Genomic DNA, 19,679 nt, shown 5'->3' with positions numbered 1-19,679 from the left:
TGGAGCCATCACTCTGGCTGGGAAGTCCTTTAGCTGTCTATGCCACCAGCCCTGAGGCTGAGCCCTGGGCCTGCTATGCCCTCTGGGCTTCTCCAGCAGAGCTCCTTCCCATTTGTGGTCTCCTATCCAGACCCTCAGCCAGCCCTGCTGACCCCCAGTCTTCTTCTTCCCTGGTGAGGGCTCCACAGCTTAATTATGCTTCCTGTGTTCCCCTTGCTGTAAACTGCCTGGCTAATTTAGCTTTTTGGCTTTGACCTGCCACGTGCAGTGTGTATCTCTCCCCCTCCTCCACCCTTTATTTTCTTTATTTTTTGAAATTAGTTTGCCTTCCCTGAGTCTTCAGAGTTGGAACTGAAATCAGAGCTGTAGAACAAACCATGTCAATGACTGTAATGAAACTAAATCTCTGTTCAAAATGCGTATTCATATTGTATTCCAAATGTTCTGTTTTCTGTGCTGAGGCTTTTACCAGTAGCAATACGCCATGGGAGAAATAAGTACTCAATGTAAATCAAGTTAGAGCGACCATGGGTCCTATTTGAAATGGCTGGTCAGAACAGATAAATGCAAAGCGTAAAGTGGAAAGGGAGTTCCTTCAAATTAGGAAACAGGGCTTCATATATCCTCTCCATCAGTATGTTTTTGTCTTCCTTTTTATCTTGTGTGTAGTGAGGAAGCAAAAAGTATCTAGAGAATGGGAGGTTCAAAAAGCAAATTAAATCCATCCTGTATCGTTAATCTAGTTTGCAGTCTAGGCCAGTGGTGATTCTCCAATTTGAGCCTGTATCAGTAGTAGGTGTGGGGCAGGAACTGAGAATTTGTGTTTCTAACATGTTCCCACCTCATACTGATGCTGTTCCCTGGGATCACACTTTGAAATCAGAAATTGTGAGTCCTCCTACTTTGTTCTTCCTTTTCAAGATTGTTTCAGCCATTCTGGATCTGTTGCAATCCCCTGTGAATTTTAGAACCAGCTTGTCAATTGCTTCAAAGAAGTCAGCTGGGATTCTGATAGAGATTGTGTTGAATCTGTAGACCAGTTTGGGGAGTATTGCCATCTTACCAACATTAAACCGTCCAATCCATGAACATGCTATTTATTTAGAGCTTCTTTAATATCTTTCAACAATGTTTTGTACTTTTCAGAGACTGAGTTTTGCACTTCTTTTGTTAAACTTATTCCCGAGTATTTTATTTTTAAATATTATTGTAAATCAATTTTTCTTACTTTTATTCTCAGATTGTTCTTGTAAATGTATAGAAATACAATTGATTTTTATGTATTGATCTTGCATCCTGTACCTTTGCTGAATTAATTTATTAGCTCTAATAGTGTGTGTGCATGTGTGTATTTGTGTGTATGTGTGTATTTTTTAGGGTTTTCTATATGTGAGATCATGTCATCTGCAAATAGAGGTTGTTTTTGCCTCCACCTTTCTAATCTGAATGCCTTTTATTTCTGTTTCTTGTTTAATTGCCTTGGCCAGAGCCTCCAGTACAATGTTGAACAGAAGTGATGGGAGTGGACATCTTGTCTTGTCCCTGATCTCAGGGGGAAGGCATCAGTCTTTCACCATTAAGCATGATGCTAGCTGTGGATATTTTGTAGATATGTTTAATCAGGTTGAGGACATTTCTTTCTCTTCTAACTTTGTTGAGTGTTTTTACCATGAAAAAGTGTTGGATTTTTTTCAAATGATTTTTCTTTGTCTACTGAGATAATCGTTTAGTTTTCGGATTTTATTCTATTAATATGACTTATTGCATTCATTGACTTTCAGATTTTAAACCAACTTTACATGGTTGGGGTAAATACCAGTTGGTTTTGGTATCTAAATATTTCTAACATTTTAGTGGATTTTCCTTGCTAGTATTTTGTTGCATATTTTTTGCATCCATATTCATAAGACATATTGGTCTGTATTTTTCTTTTGTTGTCTTTGTGTGGTTTTGGTAACAGGTATTGCTGGCCTCATTGATGGAGTTGTGTAGTGGACCCTCCTATTTTTGGAGGAGTTTGTGAAGAATTGGTGTTAACTCTTATGTAAATGTTTAATGGAATTCATCAGTCAAACCATCTCTTACTGGGCTTTCCTTTGTGGGTATTTTTGGAGTTACTAATTCAATCTCTTAAATATCTTCACTTGTGAAGGTCTATTCAGATTATCTCTTTTTTCTTGAGTCACTTGCTCTAGTTTGTGTTTTTCTATAAATTTGTCTATTTAACCTAAGTTATCTAATTTATTGGCATGTGATTGTTAATAGTATTTCTCATAATCTTTTCTATTTCTCTAAGGTAATGGGGACCGCACTGTGAGAACCACTGCTTCAGGAGGGATGCTAAGTAGGCTTGAAGGTAAGGAGTCTCTGGTTCTGGGAGGACTTGTCCAGACTCAGGGACTATACCTGTGACCTGGAGGAGGTTCTAGCTCAGCGAGGCCAGGCCTTGGACAGAGCCCAGCAACCCACTCCTGGGGCTCCTACAGCGGCCAAAGAGGTGGGTTATACCTGGGACCTCCTGTCAAAGGCCCAGTCTCTACTGGAGTCGTCTAACACCTGCCAATGTTCCTCCCTCTTCCTGGGTGGTGGAGGGAACTGAGGCACCAATAAACCCCAAGGCACATGGCCCAAGATGGACCCCATGCTTCGGAGCAGAGGTGGTTCTCAAACTGATTTTGCATCAGTCACCTGGGGCAGGACTGCTTGGTAAAACCCAGATTGCTGGGCCCACCCTGGAGCTTCTGGTCAGTAGTTCTGGGATGGTGGTGGCTGAGATTGTGCATTTCCAACAAGTTTCTTTGTGACGCTGACTGATGCCTCTTGGTCAAGGGAATAAAAAGGCTTCTGGGTTTGTATGTTCTTATGACTGAGGCAGAGAGGCTTTGGATGCTGAAAGGGAGAAGCTTGAACAGAGAATGGGAATTTGACACCAGACTAAAAATTCTGAGTGACTTGATTTCTCTTGGGTTAAGGTTTAGTGAGAAAAGTACCAAATTGTATATAGCATTTATCTATTCTAAATATTGTTGAAACAAATCATTGGATGATATCATTTAGGTTCAGTTATTTTAACAAAGAGAAGAGAACCAACGTTTATGGAACTCTATTAAGCTTCACAGTAGACCCTTTACATATGTTACTTTATTTGCTTCTTTCAACAACCGTATGAAAAAACATCAATTGAAAAAAGACACCCCCATTTCCTCAGATGAGGAAACTGAGCCCCAGAGAGCTTAAGTGACCTGCTTAAGGTCACAGAGTTGATAAGAGCTGGACCGCTGAAGCCCTTTCCACTATACCCTGCTCATGAATGCTTAAAGGACACATCCTTATTGAAAGAGCAGAGGAAAGGAGGGAGAATGTTTTCAGGGAAAACATGATAGAAACCAAATGTTTGCCATGGAGTGTAAGTAATGGGGAAGAAAGCTGAAGGGATAGTCACAGCTAGATCATGCAGGGCCTTGGAAGTCACCTAAGGAATTTGTACTTTTTCATAGTCAATGAAGAACTGCTACCAAAAGTTAAAAAGAGATAGGAGGTTAAATTAGGTGTAGCCTAAGAGAAAGGGAGGTGGTGGTGAGAGCAGAGGCATGGGCTGGTGGAATCATAGAGCTCTGGAGCTGGAAGGGATCCTAGAGCTCATCCTTGTCACTCAAGTGACAGATGAGAAAACTGGGGCCTGGAGAGGGGAAGAAGCTTGCTGAAAGGATGCTGTTGGGCACTGCCCAGCTCCACTCCTACTCTTTCCTACTGAAGCTCTCATTTCCACAGTTGCAGGAAGCATTGGTGATGGCCAGTGCATAGGTGAGCCCATCGCCAGTAATGGCTCTGGGCTGAAGAGAGCCCCCATGCCCAAGTTTGTGCACCCATCCCAGGGGACTGGAAAATGCAGGAACATAAAACCATGGCCCCTTCAGGACACAGTTTAGGACAACTCTGAGGGTCCACACTGGTTCCAGAGCTCTACGTGGGAGCCTTTGTTGTGGCTGAATCACAGTTCAACTTCTGCCCTTGCCCAGTCCTGCTTTTCTCACCTCCCGAAGGTGGTGATCCCGGGAGCGCTCCCCAAGAAACCTCCTGCCTGCCTACAAAGCTCTGTCTCACACTCTGTTTGCTGGTAACATGGCTTGTGACACTTCCCCAAGGTCACAGGCCAATTCAGTGGCGTCAGGACAGGAACCTGTGTCTTCTGACTCTTGACCTTTCTACCACATCTGGCTGACCTCCCACATTGATTCCTCTTAGGAACTTGTGACAAGTGACCTCCCATACTGACTCCATTCAGAAACTTGGGACAAGTGACCTTAGAGACTAGATCAAAGCTGCCAGGAGAAACCCCTCTCCTCCCCCAGGGAGCCCCCTGCATGCTAATGGATACATGTATGTGTTGAGCTTCTTGTTACAGGAGGAAATGTCAGGTGCCTCTCTGGCTCCTCTTGGCCACTCCACTTGCCTGGGACAGTGGCTAGGGGGACTCAGTCTGGACCAGGCTGAAATCAAAAGGGTCACGTAGATGGCTCAGGGCTTTGGACCCAAGGCCCTGGATCAGACCAAGGCTGGCCTTGAGGTCTAAATTCTGCCCCAAGGCAGAGGCAGCCTAGGGATTCTTGGAGACACCCCCACCGCACCCCCCACGTACACATAAGTGTCCCCTGCTGAAGTGCTTCCCTGCTCCTCGTTTCGCAGAGACCCAGAGTTTCACAACTGGCACCCATGCTGTGTTCACTGGAGTCCTCACTCACAATGTGACAGCTGCCGCTGCAGCTCTGTTTGGTGGTGAAGTATGTGGAACCTCGTGTTATGGCCTTTGTATGGCCCTGTGGAGCCACAGTGATGGGATTTATATGGATTCATTTGCTGCTTTTGCTTATGGGTGCACAGTGGCTGCAAGGCCTGGAGGAGGCCAAACCCTAGACTTTCAGCAGCTCCCTTGGTCCTCTCAGGATTGCTTCTGTGTCTTGGGAAGCTGGAGAAAGACTGAGAGGAGGCCTCCGTCTCCTCTTGCCCCCCCCCCCCCCCCGCGCCATATCAGTTGCCAAGCAAGAGGCCAAATACCTGGGAGGAAGCAAAGCATTTGTTTATATACCAAGTCCAGCAAGTAGTAAACAGGCCAATACTTAGTGCACCATTCAGAGTGCCCCAAAGTGAATGACACAGATGGACTACACACCTTAGAAAGCAGCAAATGGGCATTTTAGAGGTTCCAAGTCTTGAGTCAAATAAGAGTGAAGGCCAAACAATGTGCTGTGCTGAGAGGAAGAAAAAGCTGTGGGTCATTCTGCAAGGAAGATGATGAATCCTCAACCCAGACATAAGGCTTCTAGTTAAAACATTGCCAGAATAGATATTTATTGTTCCTGCCCATCTATCTGTCCCCTACTAATGCCATGTTCCATTTACCATCTCTATAATTACACTACTGGCTCCTCTGTCTTTCCCACCCTTGTCACTCCTTATGATAATTGCACCCACCTGAGTTTTGATGGTTACACTCAGCCATAGGATCTCTATCTTTTCAGAGCCCTACACTCCCCACTGCTATTGTGAGCCTAGTTCTGTAACAGCCTCTCCCACTGTCAGGCATAACCTACAGAGGATAGCCACTGGTGAATTTTTTAGTGGTGTTGGTGTCCCTCTTACCAGTGTGTTCCTCATTCTTGGTAAGTGGTATGTCCTGTGCCTTTCTGTTTGAGTTTTCCAGACTAGCTCAGTATATCCACTCTGGTATGCTGACTTCTGAATCTTTCCATCCCTTCTTCTACTACTGCCACAACAATGCTGGCATTCCGACCTCACTTAATGTAGATCATCACTTCCTATACTTCTAGGAGCCATCCTTATAGTGAGTTTGCACCATTTCTTGTGGTCCTTGCCAGGGAGTAAAATCTTGTATTCCAGGAGAGTGTTCCCACATCGATAAACTCCCCTTTATTCAATCTTATTGTTTAGCTCCTTGATCGAGCACTTTCAGAATCCAATTTCATGTGAACTCTCCCAGCTCTTGCCAGTCCACGCTGGCTAGGTTTCCAAATCTTGGCAGTATAGTCACTTTCCTCCCTTATCAGGCCTAACATGTTTATGCTGTGCCTTAACCCTTGTTATAGGTCTACTGGCCAGGAGGGGAAGCAAGTGCACATATTGTCTTGTGGGGGAGAAGCTTTGCATCATCTCCAAGCAAGAGGTGAGGGGACTATCAGTAGGAAAGTCGGATTAATTCTTCAGGCTAGTAGGGTTCAGGAAAATCTGGGGAATCATGATTTTGGTGGCATCAACCTAGATATCCCCAAACCTTATGTCAGGGTCCTATTTGTTCCCAGGAAGCATCCTGATTTTGGCATAGCAAACCTGTTTCCATTGGGAGTTTAATCTTTTTTGGAGCTCAGTAACTACCACATTCTCTTAGTCTTACAGCTACTGTTTCCCCCATATTTCTCAAACACTTGATACATCACACCAGATCATACACTCCCTTCTACAAATATACCGTCATAATTCACCACCTGGTTAAGGTCTTAACAATAATAGGACTGCCACTTGGTGGCAGGGGGCTATCTGTGCTATACCTACCCTTTGGTATGTGGTCCTCATTGCCAACTGTGCAGTGAGTAATCTAGCTCCAAATTCTATCTAAGTGATTAATTTCTTAGATAGCTCTCAGTTCAAGTGTCATAATTTGAGTTCCCCAGGAAGTTGACTCCAAGACAGAATGTAGCATGCAGGATGCTTATTAAGAAGTGACTTTCAGGTTAACACCTATGGAAGCAAGCAGTATAGACAGAGGGGGATGTTGAGCTGCATTGCAAGCTGAACAGTAGCCTCAGCCAACCCCATAGGGAGAGCTGGAGTTAGAATGACCCTTCAGAATTATACTAAGTTGTGCTGAGATGGTCAAGCCTTCATACCCCTTTATTACTCAGTCACTGTGGGCTGCCCCAGAAAACTTTGTAACCTTGAGTGAGGCAACTCTCTGTACCTGAGGCAGTCCCTGAAGGGGCTAACAGCTGAAGGAAGCTTGCCAACAGTTCTCTCAGCAACTCATCCAAAATGTCCTTTATTGAAGTGGGAGATGGGCTGGCACATTACAGTATCCACCACAGGCACCAACTCTTTGATCTCAAAGTTGTCAATTAAAAGTAAAGAATTAAGGAGCTTCTGGGTCAACATGGTGGAGTAGGTAAATGCTGTGCTCTCCTCCTCCCACAACCACATCAACATTACAACTAAACTATAGAACAACCATCATTGAGAACAACCTTAAGTCTGGCTGAACAGAAATCCTATAACTAAGGATATATAGAAGAAGCCACCTTGAGATTGGTAGGAGAGGTGGAGACACGGAACGGGATAGACTCACACCCATGTGGGATGGTTAAAAAGTGGGAGAAATATCAAAGCTGTGGAGGACCCCCTGAGGAGCGAGGGGTCCTAGCCCCACAACAGGCTTCCCAGCCCAGGGTTCAGTGACAGAAAGAGGAGTCCCCGCAACCTTTGGCTGTGAAAACCAGCGGAGATTGTGGCTAAGTGAGACAGAGGGCAACTGGAGTCCCAGGCTTTCCTCATAAAGTGCCCATGCATTGACTTACTCACTGACAGAATCACTTGCTCTGAGCTCCAGCACTGGGGTAGCAGCTCAAAAGGTGCCAGTGATACATGGGGAGGAAGTGAATCTCCTGGCTGCAGGGCGAGGGCTGGAAGGGTAGCTTTCTCCCAGATAGAAGTGCTAGCAGAAGCCATTGTTTCTTTGTTGAGCCTTCTCACCACCCAGCCTGCACAGGCAAGTGCAGGTGGGCACCATATCTGAGGCTTAGTCAAATATGCTTGGTTGATGAGGCTAAGTTCTATACAGAAGGATCCAGTGAACGCATTATAAGTAATGATGGAGTTAGACTATCATCATTTTGTAACCCCAATAAATTATTTTCAGACAATGAATATAAATTGATAAAACAACAGAGTAAAAGGTTGAATGGGAACTTTATACAGGCATGCCTTGTTTTATTGTGCTTTGCTTTATTCGCAGATGTTGTATTAATTTACAAGTTGAAGGTTTGTGGCAACCCTGCCTTGAGCTAGTTGGTTGGTGCCATTTTCCCAACAACGTTTGCTCACTTTGTGTCTCTGTGTCACATTTTGGTAATTCTTGCAATATTTTAAACTTTTTCATTCTTATTGTATTTGTTATGGTTATCTGTGATGAGTGATCTTTAATACTACTATTGTAATTTTTTGAGACACCATGAACCACACCCATATAAGATATAGAAATTAATAAATAAATGTGTGTTTTTTGACTGATCCACTGACTGGCTGTCCCTCTCCTCCTGCCTCCCTATTCCCTGAAACAGAATAGTATTGAAATTAGTCTAATTAACAACCGTACATTGGCCTCTAAGTGTTCAAATGAAAGAAAGAGTTGTGAACCTCTCACTTTAAATCAAAAGCTAGAAATGATTAAGCTTAGTGAGGAAGGTATGTCAAAAGTCAAGATAGACCAAAACCTAGGCCTCTTGAACCAAACAGTTATCCAACTTATGAATGCAAAGGAAAATTTCTTGAAGGAAATTAAAAGTGCTACTCCTGCAAACACACAAATTATAAGAAAATGCAACAGCCTTATTGCTGATATATAGAAAATGTTAGCAGCCTGGATAGAACATCAAACCAGCCACAACATTCCCCTAAGCCAAAGCCTAATACAGAGCAAGGCCCTAACTCTCTTCAATTCTGTGAAGGTTGAGAAAGCTGCAGAAGAAAAGTCTGAAGATAGCAGAGGTTGGTTGATGAGGGGTTTAAGGAAAGAAGACTTCTTCAGACCATAAAAGTGCAAGGTGAAGCAGCAAGTGCTAAGGTAGAAGCTATAGCAAGTTATCTAAAAGATCTAGATAGGATAATTAATGAAGGTGGCTACACTAAGGCTGTTTTCAATGCAGACTAAACAGTCTTATATTGAAAAATGCTATCTAGGACTTTTATAGCTAGAGAGGAGAAGTCAGTGTCTGGCTTCAAAGCTTCAAATGACAGGCTGACTCTCTTGTTAGGGGTTAATACAGCTGTTGACTTTAAGTTGAAGTCAATGCTTATTTGCCATTCCCAAAATCCTAGGGTCCTTAAGAATTATGCTAAATCTACTCTGCCTGTGCTCTATAAATGGAACAACAAAGCCTGGATAACAGCACATCGTTTTACAACATGGTTTACTAAATATTTTAAGCCTACTATTAGACCTGCTGCTAAGAAAAAAAAATATGTCTGTCAAAATATTACTGCTCATTGACAATGGACCTGATCACCTAAGAGCTCTGATGGAGATGTACGGTGAGATTAATGTTGTTTTCATGCCTATCAACACAATATCCATTCTGTAGCCCATAAATCAAGGAGTAATTTCTACTTTCAAGTGTTATTATCTAAAAAAATAACTTTTGTAAGGCTATCACTGCCAAAGATGGTGATTCCTCTAATGGATCTGGGCAAAGTAAATTGAAAACCTGTAGATGATTCACTATTCAAGATGCCATTAAGAACATTTGTGATTCATGGGAAGTGGTTAAAATATTAACATTAACAGGAGTTTGGAAGAAGTTCATTCCAACCTTCATGGATGACTTTGAAGAGTTCAAGACTTCAGTGGAGGAAGTAACTGCCGATGTGGTAGAAATAACAAGATAACTTGAATTAGAAATGGAGCCTGAAGATGTGACTGAATTGCTGCAATCTCAGGATAAAACGTTAACAGATGAGAAGTTGCTTTTTATGGACGAGCTAAGAAAGTTGTTTCTTAAGATGGAATCTACTCCTGGTGAAGATGTGAAGATTGTTGAAATGACAACAGAGGATTTAGAATATTACATAAACTTTGTTGATAAAGCAGTGGCAAGGTTTGAGAAGATTGACTTCAATTTTGAAAGGAGTTCTACTGTATGTAAAATGTTATCAAAGAGCATTACTTGCTACAGAGAATTCATTCCTGAAAGGAAGAATCAATTGATGAGGCAAACTTCATTGTTGTTTTATTTGAAGAAATTGCCACAGCCACCTCAACCTTCAGTAACTACCACCCTGATCAGTCAGCAGAAAGGGAAGACCCTCCACCAGCAAAAAGATTATGACTTGCTAAAGGCTCAAATGAGGGCTAACATCTTTTAGTAATAAAGTATTTTTAAACTAAGGTATGTACATTGCGTTTTTAGATGTAATGTTTTGCATACTTAATAGACTACAGTATACTGTGGACGTAACTTTTATATGCACTGGGATACCAACAAATTTGTGTGACTGCGTTATTCACTTTATTGGGGTGGTCTGGAACTGAACCCACAGTATCTCTGAAGTATCCCTATAGTGGAATATTCAGGTTACGTCCACCTAAACCCACTGATCATCACCAACTGTTGAACAGTATGTACCTTCTGATTTGATGCAATAGGCAATATACAGCACCATCTATGAGCATCCCTGCTTAAAAAAACAAACAAAAACAAGAACAACAACAACAAATCATTGTACTGGAATCTAATGAAGCCTTTAGAGCCAACTTACAGTTTATAGTTAAGTTACACTTATGAGTATGCCTCCAACATGAGGAGCAAGCTAAGTGACAACATGAAGATGCCAACAGACAAATGAGAATATAGGCATTCAACAGTACAAGTGACTTGGTTTCTTCCACAACTCAATAGCATGAAGAAAAAAAAAAGGGAGACTGTTTTAGATCAAAATAGATTGAAGACACTTAACCAAGTACAATGTGTGCATCTTGTTTGGATCTAGATTTTAAACAAACCAAATGTAAAAAGTTATATTCTGTGGAAATCAGAATATGGACTGGGTATTAAAAGATATCAAATAATTGTTAAGAATTTTGTTTAGTGTGAATGTGGCAATATGGTTATGGTTTTTTAGAAAATTTCCATATTTTTAGGGGACAAAACTATATAGGGTAAAATGACATGATGTTTGAGATTTGCTCTAAAATATTCACAGAAATAAAAAAAGAAGAAAAGAATATGTAAAGTAGGTATGTTAGTCTTGATAATTTTTGAATCTAAGTAATACGTATTTGGGGATTTGCTATACTATTCTCTGTACTTCTTTTGTATTTAATTTTGTTTAAAGATACTAAAAAATAAAGAGAAATGCAAAGGACCCAAAGGGGAAAACGATGCTCAAAGGATACAAACAGTTATTTACAGAAGAGGAGAAACAAATGTACAATAAAGATTTGAGAAGATATTCAGTTTCACTGGTAGTCAGGGAAATGCAAATTAAAACAATAAGAAGATAGTATTTTTTATTCAACCTTTATTGGTAAAAAGTTAAAGGATCAGAATCATCTACTTCAAACCATAGCTGGGAAGGCAAATTGCCTCCATCTTACAGTATTTATTAAAAGTAAACATGGAGCTAGCCCGATGGCTCAGGTGGTCGGAGCACAGTGCTCTTAACACCAAGGTCGCTGGTTTGATTCCCACATGGGCCAGTGAGCTGCACCCTCTACAGCTAAGATTGTGAACAACAGCTCTCCCTGGAGCTGGGCTGCCATGAGCAGCCGGAGGTCAACATGGGCTACCCTGTGCTGCCATGAGCAGCCGGTGGCCAGTGTGAATGGCGGGCAGCCAGAGTGAGTGGCCAGCAGCTGGCGAGAGCTGCCGTGAGCTGCTGTGAGCGGCCCACCGATGACCAGAGACCGACTGCCTCAGTGAGGGGGTGGGGAGCGCAAAGCTCATAATACCAGCATGGGCCAGGGAGCTGTGTCCTATACAACTAGACTGAGAAACACCGGCTTGAACTGGAGTCGGGCGGCGGGGGGGGGGGCAGAAGAAGGGGGTGTGGGGACAGAACCCCAGAAAGTAGTTTCCAGGCTCTTGGCCTCACATAGACAGGTGCTGGCTCAGGTAGTAAATGGCCATCAACTGTGATTGGATGGCCATCAGCTGTGACTAGTTGGCCATCAGCTGTAACCAGTGAGCCATTGGCCACTAATATAACTGCTGTGGCTAGGCTAGCAGAAAAAAATGGGGGGCTAGCAAGAAGATGGTGGCTGAGCTAGCAAGAGCGGATTGCAGAGGCGGATGCCGCCAGTGAGAATATAGTGGCATGACTCCCATATCTATGGCTCCGTGGGTGTTCCTTTTTGGCCTCATTGTGTCCTGTGTTCTTATGTGGGGAGCAGGAGCAGAGACCCCGCAAGCCACCCCGCATGATGCCCCGCACTACAAATGGCGCAGCAAGCAGGGTCTCCCGCACGACAAGGGGGAAAAAAGTAAACATGATATTGCACACAGCAATATTCTATAGAAATAATAGTACCAGAAATTAATGATATGTACGTGAGGATATCCAAAGTGGGACTTTTTGTAATACAAAAAAAAAAAAAGAAAGAAAGAAAGAAAGAAAGAAAACGTGAATTATCATAGAGGAATGGTTAAATAAATTATGCTTTATCCATACCAGGAAAAGTTATATTTAAAAAAACATTAAAAATCTTTTTTTTGTGTATAATCAGTATATGTTTAATAGCACAGAAAGTAGAAAGTACAAATAAGAAAAAAAACCTCCTAACTCCTGACCTGGAGAACTCATTTTGGAATACATCATTTTGTGTGTGTGTGCGCGTGTGTGTACACATGCATATGCATGTATACTTGTTTTTCCAATAAAAAGGTATCACATTACAGAGTATGTTGTAACCTCTTGTTTCCTTCATTGCCTCATGAATATTTTCCACATCAATATTCATCTACAAACATGACCTTTAAGAACTGAATAGTTTTCCAGTTTATGGATACTCCATAACTTAACCAATTCCTATTTCGGGGTATTTAAGTGCATTCCAATTTCTCGTTTTATAAATAGCCTCCATGCAGGCTTGCAAAGCTTTAAAGATTTACCAATTGCGTTCTAGAAAGTTCTTGGTGCTTCTGGAGACATTTGAGCCAGAGTAGTCAGAATTCTTTCCTATCACCCAAGCCTGCTATCTTCCCAGATAGCACAACTGTGGTCTTTAGAACTTGTAAGACTTGTCTTATCCTGCCCGTTAGTCATGCAGCGTAACTGGAACTCTGTTCCAAAAATCCCTACACCCTCTCCCTCCTCTCGCTCATTCCCGACCGTCCCCACGTACCCGCCCCCTTCCCCCCCCACACTCACCCCTCCCCCCATTCACCCCCCTCCCCTCCACACCCGCCCCCTTCCCCCACCCCCCTCCCCCGCGCTTTCCCGCTCGGCGGCCTGGCCTATGGCAAGCGCCAAGAATTAATTAGGGGCGGGGATCAAGGAGCGGCTGTCAGGAGGTCGCCATATTTCTGTACGGCCCGGAGGCCGCCCTGGCACTCGGTGGGTCGGGAGAGGTGCTGACAGGGCGGGGCTGTCGCTCGGCTCTGCCTGCCTCACCCCTCCCGCCCGGGACAGGTGGCTGGAGCACGCCCCGCCCCCGCCAGCTGAGGGTGGGATCGAGGGAGGGCGGGTCCTGCACGGCCGCCGCCAGCGGCGAGTGCGAGTGAGTGAGGGCCAGCCCGGGACGGCCGGGAGAGGAGTCCGGCGGCAGCAACCGAGTACCGTGGCGGCCAAAAAAATGCTCCTGTACCGAGGGGCCCCCGCGGGCCCTGGCGCGCCGGGCAGCGGGCTGGTCCGGCCGGGCGGCGGCCCTCAGGCCTTTGGGATCCGCCTGAGCACGGTAGGTAGGGGGCCCGAGGGGGCGGACGCGTGCGCGCGCGCGCGCGCCCCGGGACTGCGGGGGGCGCGCGGGGAGGGCCCAGCGGGCCGAGGCCTCACGCGGGACGGGACTTTCTCTCGCCCCCAGATGAGCCCCCGCTACCTACAGAGCAACTCCAGCAGTCACACGCGACCCTTCAGTGCCATCGCGGAGCTGCTAGGTGAGTGGCGAGGGCGGGCCTGGCCGCGTTCGCCCAAGGCAGCGGTGCCAACGTGGTGCCGCGGACGCGAGAGGAATGTGCGGAGCCGCGCGGGGCGGGCCGGGGCTAGGGTGGGGGCGTGGGGACTGGCCCCGGCTTCGCAGGCGGAGGACGGGGACGGCGCTCTCTCCAGGGACTAGGTTCCGCGAATAAAGCTGAGGAAACAAGGTGTGTCTGAAGAGTTAGGACGTCTGTGTGGTTTTCCTCTCTGGCTCATGATGTCCTGGCCACTTTAGAATAGCCGAGTTAATAACCGAAAGGAGATGCATGAAACTCTTTGGCCCCAAGGCAGCTGGGATCCACAGGACTGGCGACCGACGGAAGGCGCCAAGCTTGGAAAGGGGCATCATAGTCGAGCCGGTAGAGTCATGAGGAAAGGTCTGGAAAACGGAGTTCTTTAACTTTGGGGACCAGAGAATCTGGGAATGATGGGACATCTCTTAAGAGATGACACGAGTGCATTTGGCTCCCTGTACTGCGGAAGGCTGGGTCCGTGGTCCACGAGCGCCCTCACACCGCTGGAATGAATACTGAGCACTTAACCTCTCGCTCCACTGGTGTTTGCTTTTAAAGCGTTTGCAGTTGATCCCTTGAAGCCAAGTACACCAGCTTTTGCAGTAGTGTGCTAAATACTGTGTGGAAAGCAAAGAAGGAAAGCATTCCTGGACAAAAGGCACCAGCATACAGTGCACATTATCAATGTTTCAAAAATTGAAAGAAGGGAGAAATATTTATGGGGCAGGGTAGTACAGAAAATCTAGAAAATGGTTTCAAAGCTCCCCAAATGAGCCCCCGTCCCTACTTAAGCATTCACTGTGGCCATGCAGTGTGAGTTGTCTTGGGCTAGAAGTCAGTGGGCAGTTGGAGCAGATGGTCAGGAGAGTTATTTGCAAGGGTAACGGAACTTTAATGATTAGTCTGACCATAACACAGAATGCTTACAATAGGTATGTATGACTTCATTAGAAGGTGCAGGGGAAAAAGTGACATTAACACATTTTGAATCCTAGAGAACAGGGATTATGTCTTTAAAGTTTTGCACCATGCTTTGAGTAAAACTCTGCATGGTGGAGTGAGATCTATGTGCATGTAGCTTACAAAAAGAAAAAGAGGGAAAAAGTAACAGTTTACTTGGTGGGAGGTGGAAAACAAATGTGTTGTTAGCTCATAGTGATACCATGCAAAACCATATGCATCTATGCTATACTGTGTGCTGAATTGTGTGGGTGATTTGAAGAGTGTTCCATTTGTAATTCTGGATACATGGTTTTTGTCTTAAGCACTAACTTAAAAGAACCTAAGCCTGGCCTAACACATCCCATATGAGTGCAAGTATTTATATATATATATACTTGCAAGTCTATATATATATAGACACACACATATGTATGTATGTGTATGCGCGCGCGCGCGCACACACACACACACACACACACACTTGCACACGTATATACAAACACAGATTTTGAAAACCAAATCCCAACTATTTGTGGTCATATTAATAATAGGGAAAATGGAGAGCAAAAAGTTAACTGGTAATCCAAAGCTTTCATTTCAGGTTTTCCTTCAACAGTTTTCACCTCCACTTATGCATTAATTTTCTAGTGAATCATTCAGTCAGTATTTATTGAGTACTCACTGGGCAAGGCTACCATGGTAGGTAAAAACAATTCACTCTCCTAGTGCGGTAGGGGAGATAAAATATGTAAAGAAGGTTCATGATTTGTATAACAACAAAATAGAGAGTGATGTATCAGCAAAGATCCACACATCCCGTGCTGTGGGAGTTTACAGGAGGGAGGGAAGACTACCAGCTTACCAGGAAGAGGAGGGTTAGGAAAGGCTTTGTAGATGAGGTGACATTTGAGCTGAGATTTGAAGGATTGGGACATGTGGATATGGGTGAGGGGAGGGGGAGGGCGTGCCAGACAAAAGGAACAACTGTGAACAAAAGCATGAAGAATACTGAGTAGTTGAGTTTAATTAGAGCATGGAGTTCACAAATAGTCAAAACTCTAGGTCCTTAGAGAGTTTACAAAGAGCTTTCACAAATACATTTTTAACTTTACTCTTTGAGGTAAATGGCATTATTATTGTTGTTATTATGCAGATAAGGATATAGACACTCAGAGCATTTAATTGACTTTTTCAAGGTTACATGTCTAGTGAGTGGCACATCCAGGACTCAAACACAGGTCTTTTTACTCCAAGTACCAAGTAGGGAATGAGGGTAGAATGGTGGACTGCGACCAGGATGTGACTGGGGATTTGGGGATTTGGCCTTTTAGTCTGAAGTTTTCTCAACAGGGGAATGTTATGATTAGAGCTGTGCTCCAGGAAAGACAATCTTGCAGCACTATATAAAATGGGTAGGAGAAGAGAGAGACATGGCTTTGAAAGAGTGGTTAGGAGGAGGTTATCACAATGATCCAGGTGAGAGGGAATAGACGCTGTAAACTAAGAAAGTGACAATGGGAATAGAAATAGCAAGATGTGAGAGAGCTTAGGGAATGTATAGGGTAAGAGAGAGGGTGGGATAAAAAAGTGACCTTCAAATTTAAAACTTTTGGTCATTTGAATGCTGATACTATGTGTGTATATAGGGGACAGAGGAAGCACAATAGCTTGTGTTGGAATATGATGGCCTTAGTTTGAGATAATATTTTTAGATACTTGAAAGATGTCCGTAGGGCAGCAACTTGGTCGTGGCAAAATTGCAGGAATCCACATAGGACATTCTGGTACAGAAGAAGATGGGAGGCTTGTTAAGTGCTACCTCAAAGTCACATCCCCACTCGCCACCCTCTCTGTCCAGCGAGGCTGTCATAAGGACAGGTTTTCATTGCCTCCCAGGTTCTGATGAGGTATGAGGCTTCAGTTACAATGCTTTGTTAGAAGACCAAGCAGGGGTCAGATGGACTGGGTCACGGGCTAAGGTAGCTTTCCTGTGATCTGGTTTTTCATGCTCTTGCCTAAGTGGTAGGCGAGGGGAGGTAGGCATAGGGTCCTCCTACCAAGGGTAGCATGGGCCCGGTTAGGAGAGAGAAAACTCTTTGGGATCTGGTAGCACATGAAATTGTGGGCCAGGTTGGGGGATAAACACATCCCAGGATCTGCTAGTGCAGCTCTTTCCTAAGTGGTGGACGAGGGGAGAGGAGTAGGGGTTCTCTGGTTGCCCTTCCTGTTCATAAGGCTGGATGGGATGGGTCGCAGGAGAAAATAGCTTTCCTGGGATCTGGTAGCATATGCTAAGTGTTGATAAATTTTTAGAAAGTTTAAGCAGCAAGAGGTAGGATTGAAGCCAACTGCCAGATTGGTGCCTTATTGTAAGTTCATTTGTGGAGGCTGGTCTTGTTGTTACTATAATTTCATTTGTTGAGGCCAAGTGAAAGACTACTTAGAATCAACATTAAGTGCAAAGCTGCACTTACTGCTGCAGCCTGCCTACTGTTCTCTTGCTGCTTGCTGCTCCAGCTGACCCTGGCCTCTTGCATGCCCCTTTCCCCTAGCTTCCAGCCAAGGAGATAAAATGTCTAGCTAGCTACCTTGTAACTCTTCAAGCACCTGTATTAAAACTCTTTGGTGTGTTCCTGTGAAAAATCACCTAGTAAAGTTCGGGCAAAATTTGGAGTAAAGAGGAAAAAAGTAAAAGTGATTTTGTGAGAGGCCTGTGAGCTGGTTCATTGAATTCACTGCTGTATAAACATGGAATTGGAATTGGTATGTGTTACATGTTGAATTGTGAATGTTCATAAAGTATTAGAAAACAATTTCTCTACATCCAAAATTTGCAAAGTAGAAGTGATGTCTTGTTGGTTGACAAGTTAAAAGTATCAGTCTCAATGGCCCTGGCTTTCTGCCAGCAGGAGTGACTGATAGGTTGTAAAACAATTCAGGGTCTGCTTGCCAAGTAGTTTCTTGAAACAATGGAGGCAGCTTCACAATGCTGAATCCTGTCAGTCAAAAAACAAACCCAAAAACACAACAACAACAACTGCTGCCTCTTATACAAAGTAAAACATGTATTTCTGATAAAGCCACTCTTGCATGTCAGATTTATAATTCCTGCCAAAAGTTGGCCCACTTGATTTACCACATGACACATGGTTTTGGCCCCACCCAGTCCGTAAAGATTGCCATATCAGACCTCTTAACCCCCTTCTGGGGCTATTGGTGATACCTTACTGCTGTTAAGACTTTTTCGGGTTACAATCAGTGACAGTTTTATCACTGATTCTGGCAGCATCATTGTAGGCCTTGAAATTAATCTGTCTTGTTTTATTTGATGGACATTCCATACATCCAAGTGGTTATAACTGATACTGTTAATTATATTGTAAAAATTGATATTTTGAATATGTGTAATACTTTTGCTTGTAAGATATAAATGTCACAGTTTGAACAGTGGTAGTGGGACCAATTTACAGACAGTCCCCCACCTGGATCTCTCAGCCTAGCCACGTGGTATCAGGAAAGCAGTATAGGATGCCAGGGAAAGGGTAGAGGATGGAAGGGAAGGTCTCAGTCTTGATTAAAGAGCTAGTAGAGACAGGAGCGCTGAAGGAACCTAGCCAACAGATTGCACAAACTGCCCTCCCACTCGGACCCATGAGTCCTAATGAGACTTTTACACTGACAATTATGTAAACAGCACTTCTGGCTAAAAGATGTGGCCACTAGACAACAACATCCCCTGGGGTGATAGACATGGCGCTTATGTTAGAATATGGGCATATTTGATGCTTTTGGAGTCTTAAATAATTAACCCATTAGGAAGACCTAACTCAGGAAGAATCGTGGAACTCTCCCCTTTTTAAACTTTAATTCTATGTTCTCCATTTACTGAGGGTTGGGCTGCCTCACTTTTAAGACTATTGCAGTGTAACTAAGCAGAATCACTCCTTCTCTCTAAGCAAGCTTGTTACCATCACTGGGACCTAGGCGGGCAGTTAGTTTTTATTTTAACCTCTAATTCTTTCAATACCTCTTAGACTATAAACAAGGATGGTGATAATATCTGTGTTCTTTAACAGAGGAGGTGGTATAAACTGTTGAAAATAAATTTTTCACAAATAAACTGTAATGTGTGTAATATGCATCTATTTGTACCAAACTTACGATTCAGCTCTTGCCCACAGCCACCCTTTACTGTATGTGTTCACGAGCAGTGAAATGGCTAAAAGACAAGAAGTAATAAGATGAAAAGAGAGCAAAGTGCTTTGTACATAGGAGTAGTTATTTTCCCCACAGACTCTGAAGTTTGAAGGGAGAAAGGTAGATTGCAGATCAGTCATTACATGAAATCTAATAATCAGCTTATAACCCCATCTGCCATCATATCTGTTGTTCCCTATAACCTCGGAAGTGCACTACCATTAATGCTTCCTGCTCACCTTTTGGGACATCCACGTGAAGGGAATAAAGGACAGTTTCTCTGTCTTGGGGGTGCTAAGCTAGAGATTTTAATAGAATATTAGGAAAAGAGCTCTAATATCACAGATTTCTACCTTTTGCAGATAACGCTGTAGATCCAGATGTATCCGCCAGGACGGTCTTCATAGATGTTGAGGAGGTCAAGAGTAAACCTTGTTTGACCTTCACTGATGATGGATGCGGGATGACGCCTCATAAACTACACCGGATGCTCAGGTAAAAATGCCTGCGTTCTTTTTCTCTTGTCTGGAGTTCATGAACTCTATTTAAGGCTTGATGATTTTCTTTAATATTTTACTTTCCCCTTATGTATGCAGCAGATACTTATTGAGC

At 43.8% G+C, this 19,679-nt stretch overlaps 1 protein-coding gene across 1 annotated transcript in view; it reads left to right on the top strand.

The window, feature by feature from the left end:
* Positions 1–13,303: 13,303 nt before the first annotated feature.
* MORC4 (MORC family CW-type zinc finger 4) overlaps positions 13,304–19,679 on the top strand; it is a 73,839-nt gene continuing 67,463 nt past the window's right edge. Inside the window, exons 1-3 of the mRNA XM_074323475.2 lie at positions 13,304–13,675; positions 13,802–13,874; positions 19,430–19,562. Coding sequence (XP_074179576.1) covers positions 13,574–13,675; positions 13,802–13,874; positions 19,430–19,562 — 308 coding nt within the window. The 5' untranslated portion in view covers positions 13,304–13,573. The remainder of the gene's footprint in view (positions 13,676–13,801; positions 13,875–19,429; positions 19,563–19,679) is intronic.

This window comes from Rhinolophus sinicus, chromosome 18 (genome assembly GCF_057876585.1).
Source record: "Rhinolophus sinicus isolate RSI-liver-muscle chromosome 18, RSI-T2T, whole genome shotgun sequence".
In the NCBI taxonomy this organism is placed as follows: Eukaryota; Metazoa; Chordata; class Mammalia; order Chiroptera; family Rhinolophidae; genus Rhinolophus; species Rhinolophus sinicus.
Note: the sequence above shows the minus strand (reverse complement) of the source record. Positions and strands in the feature narration are given on the sequence as shown.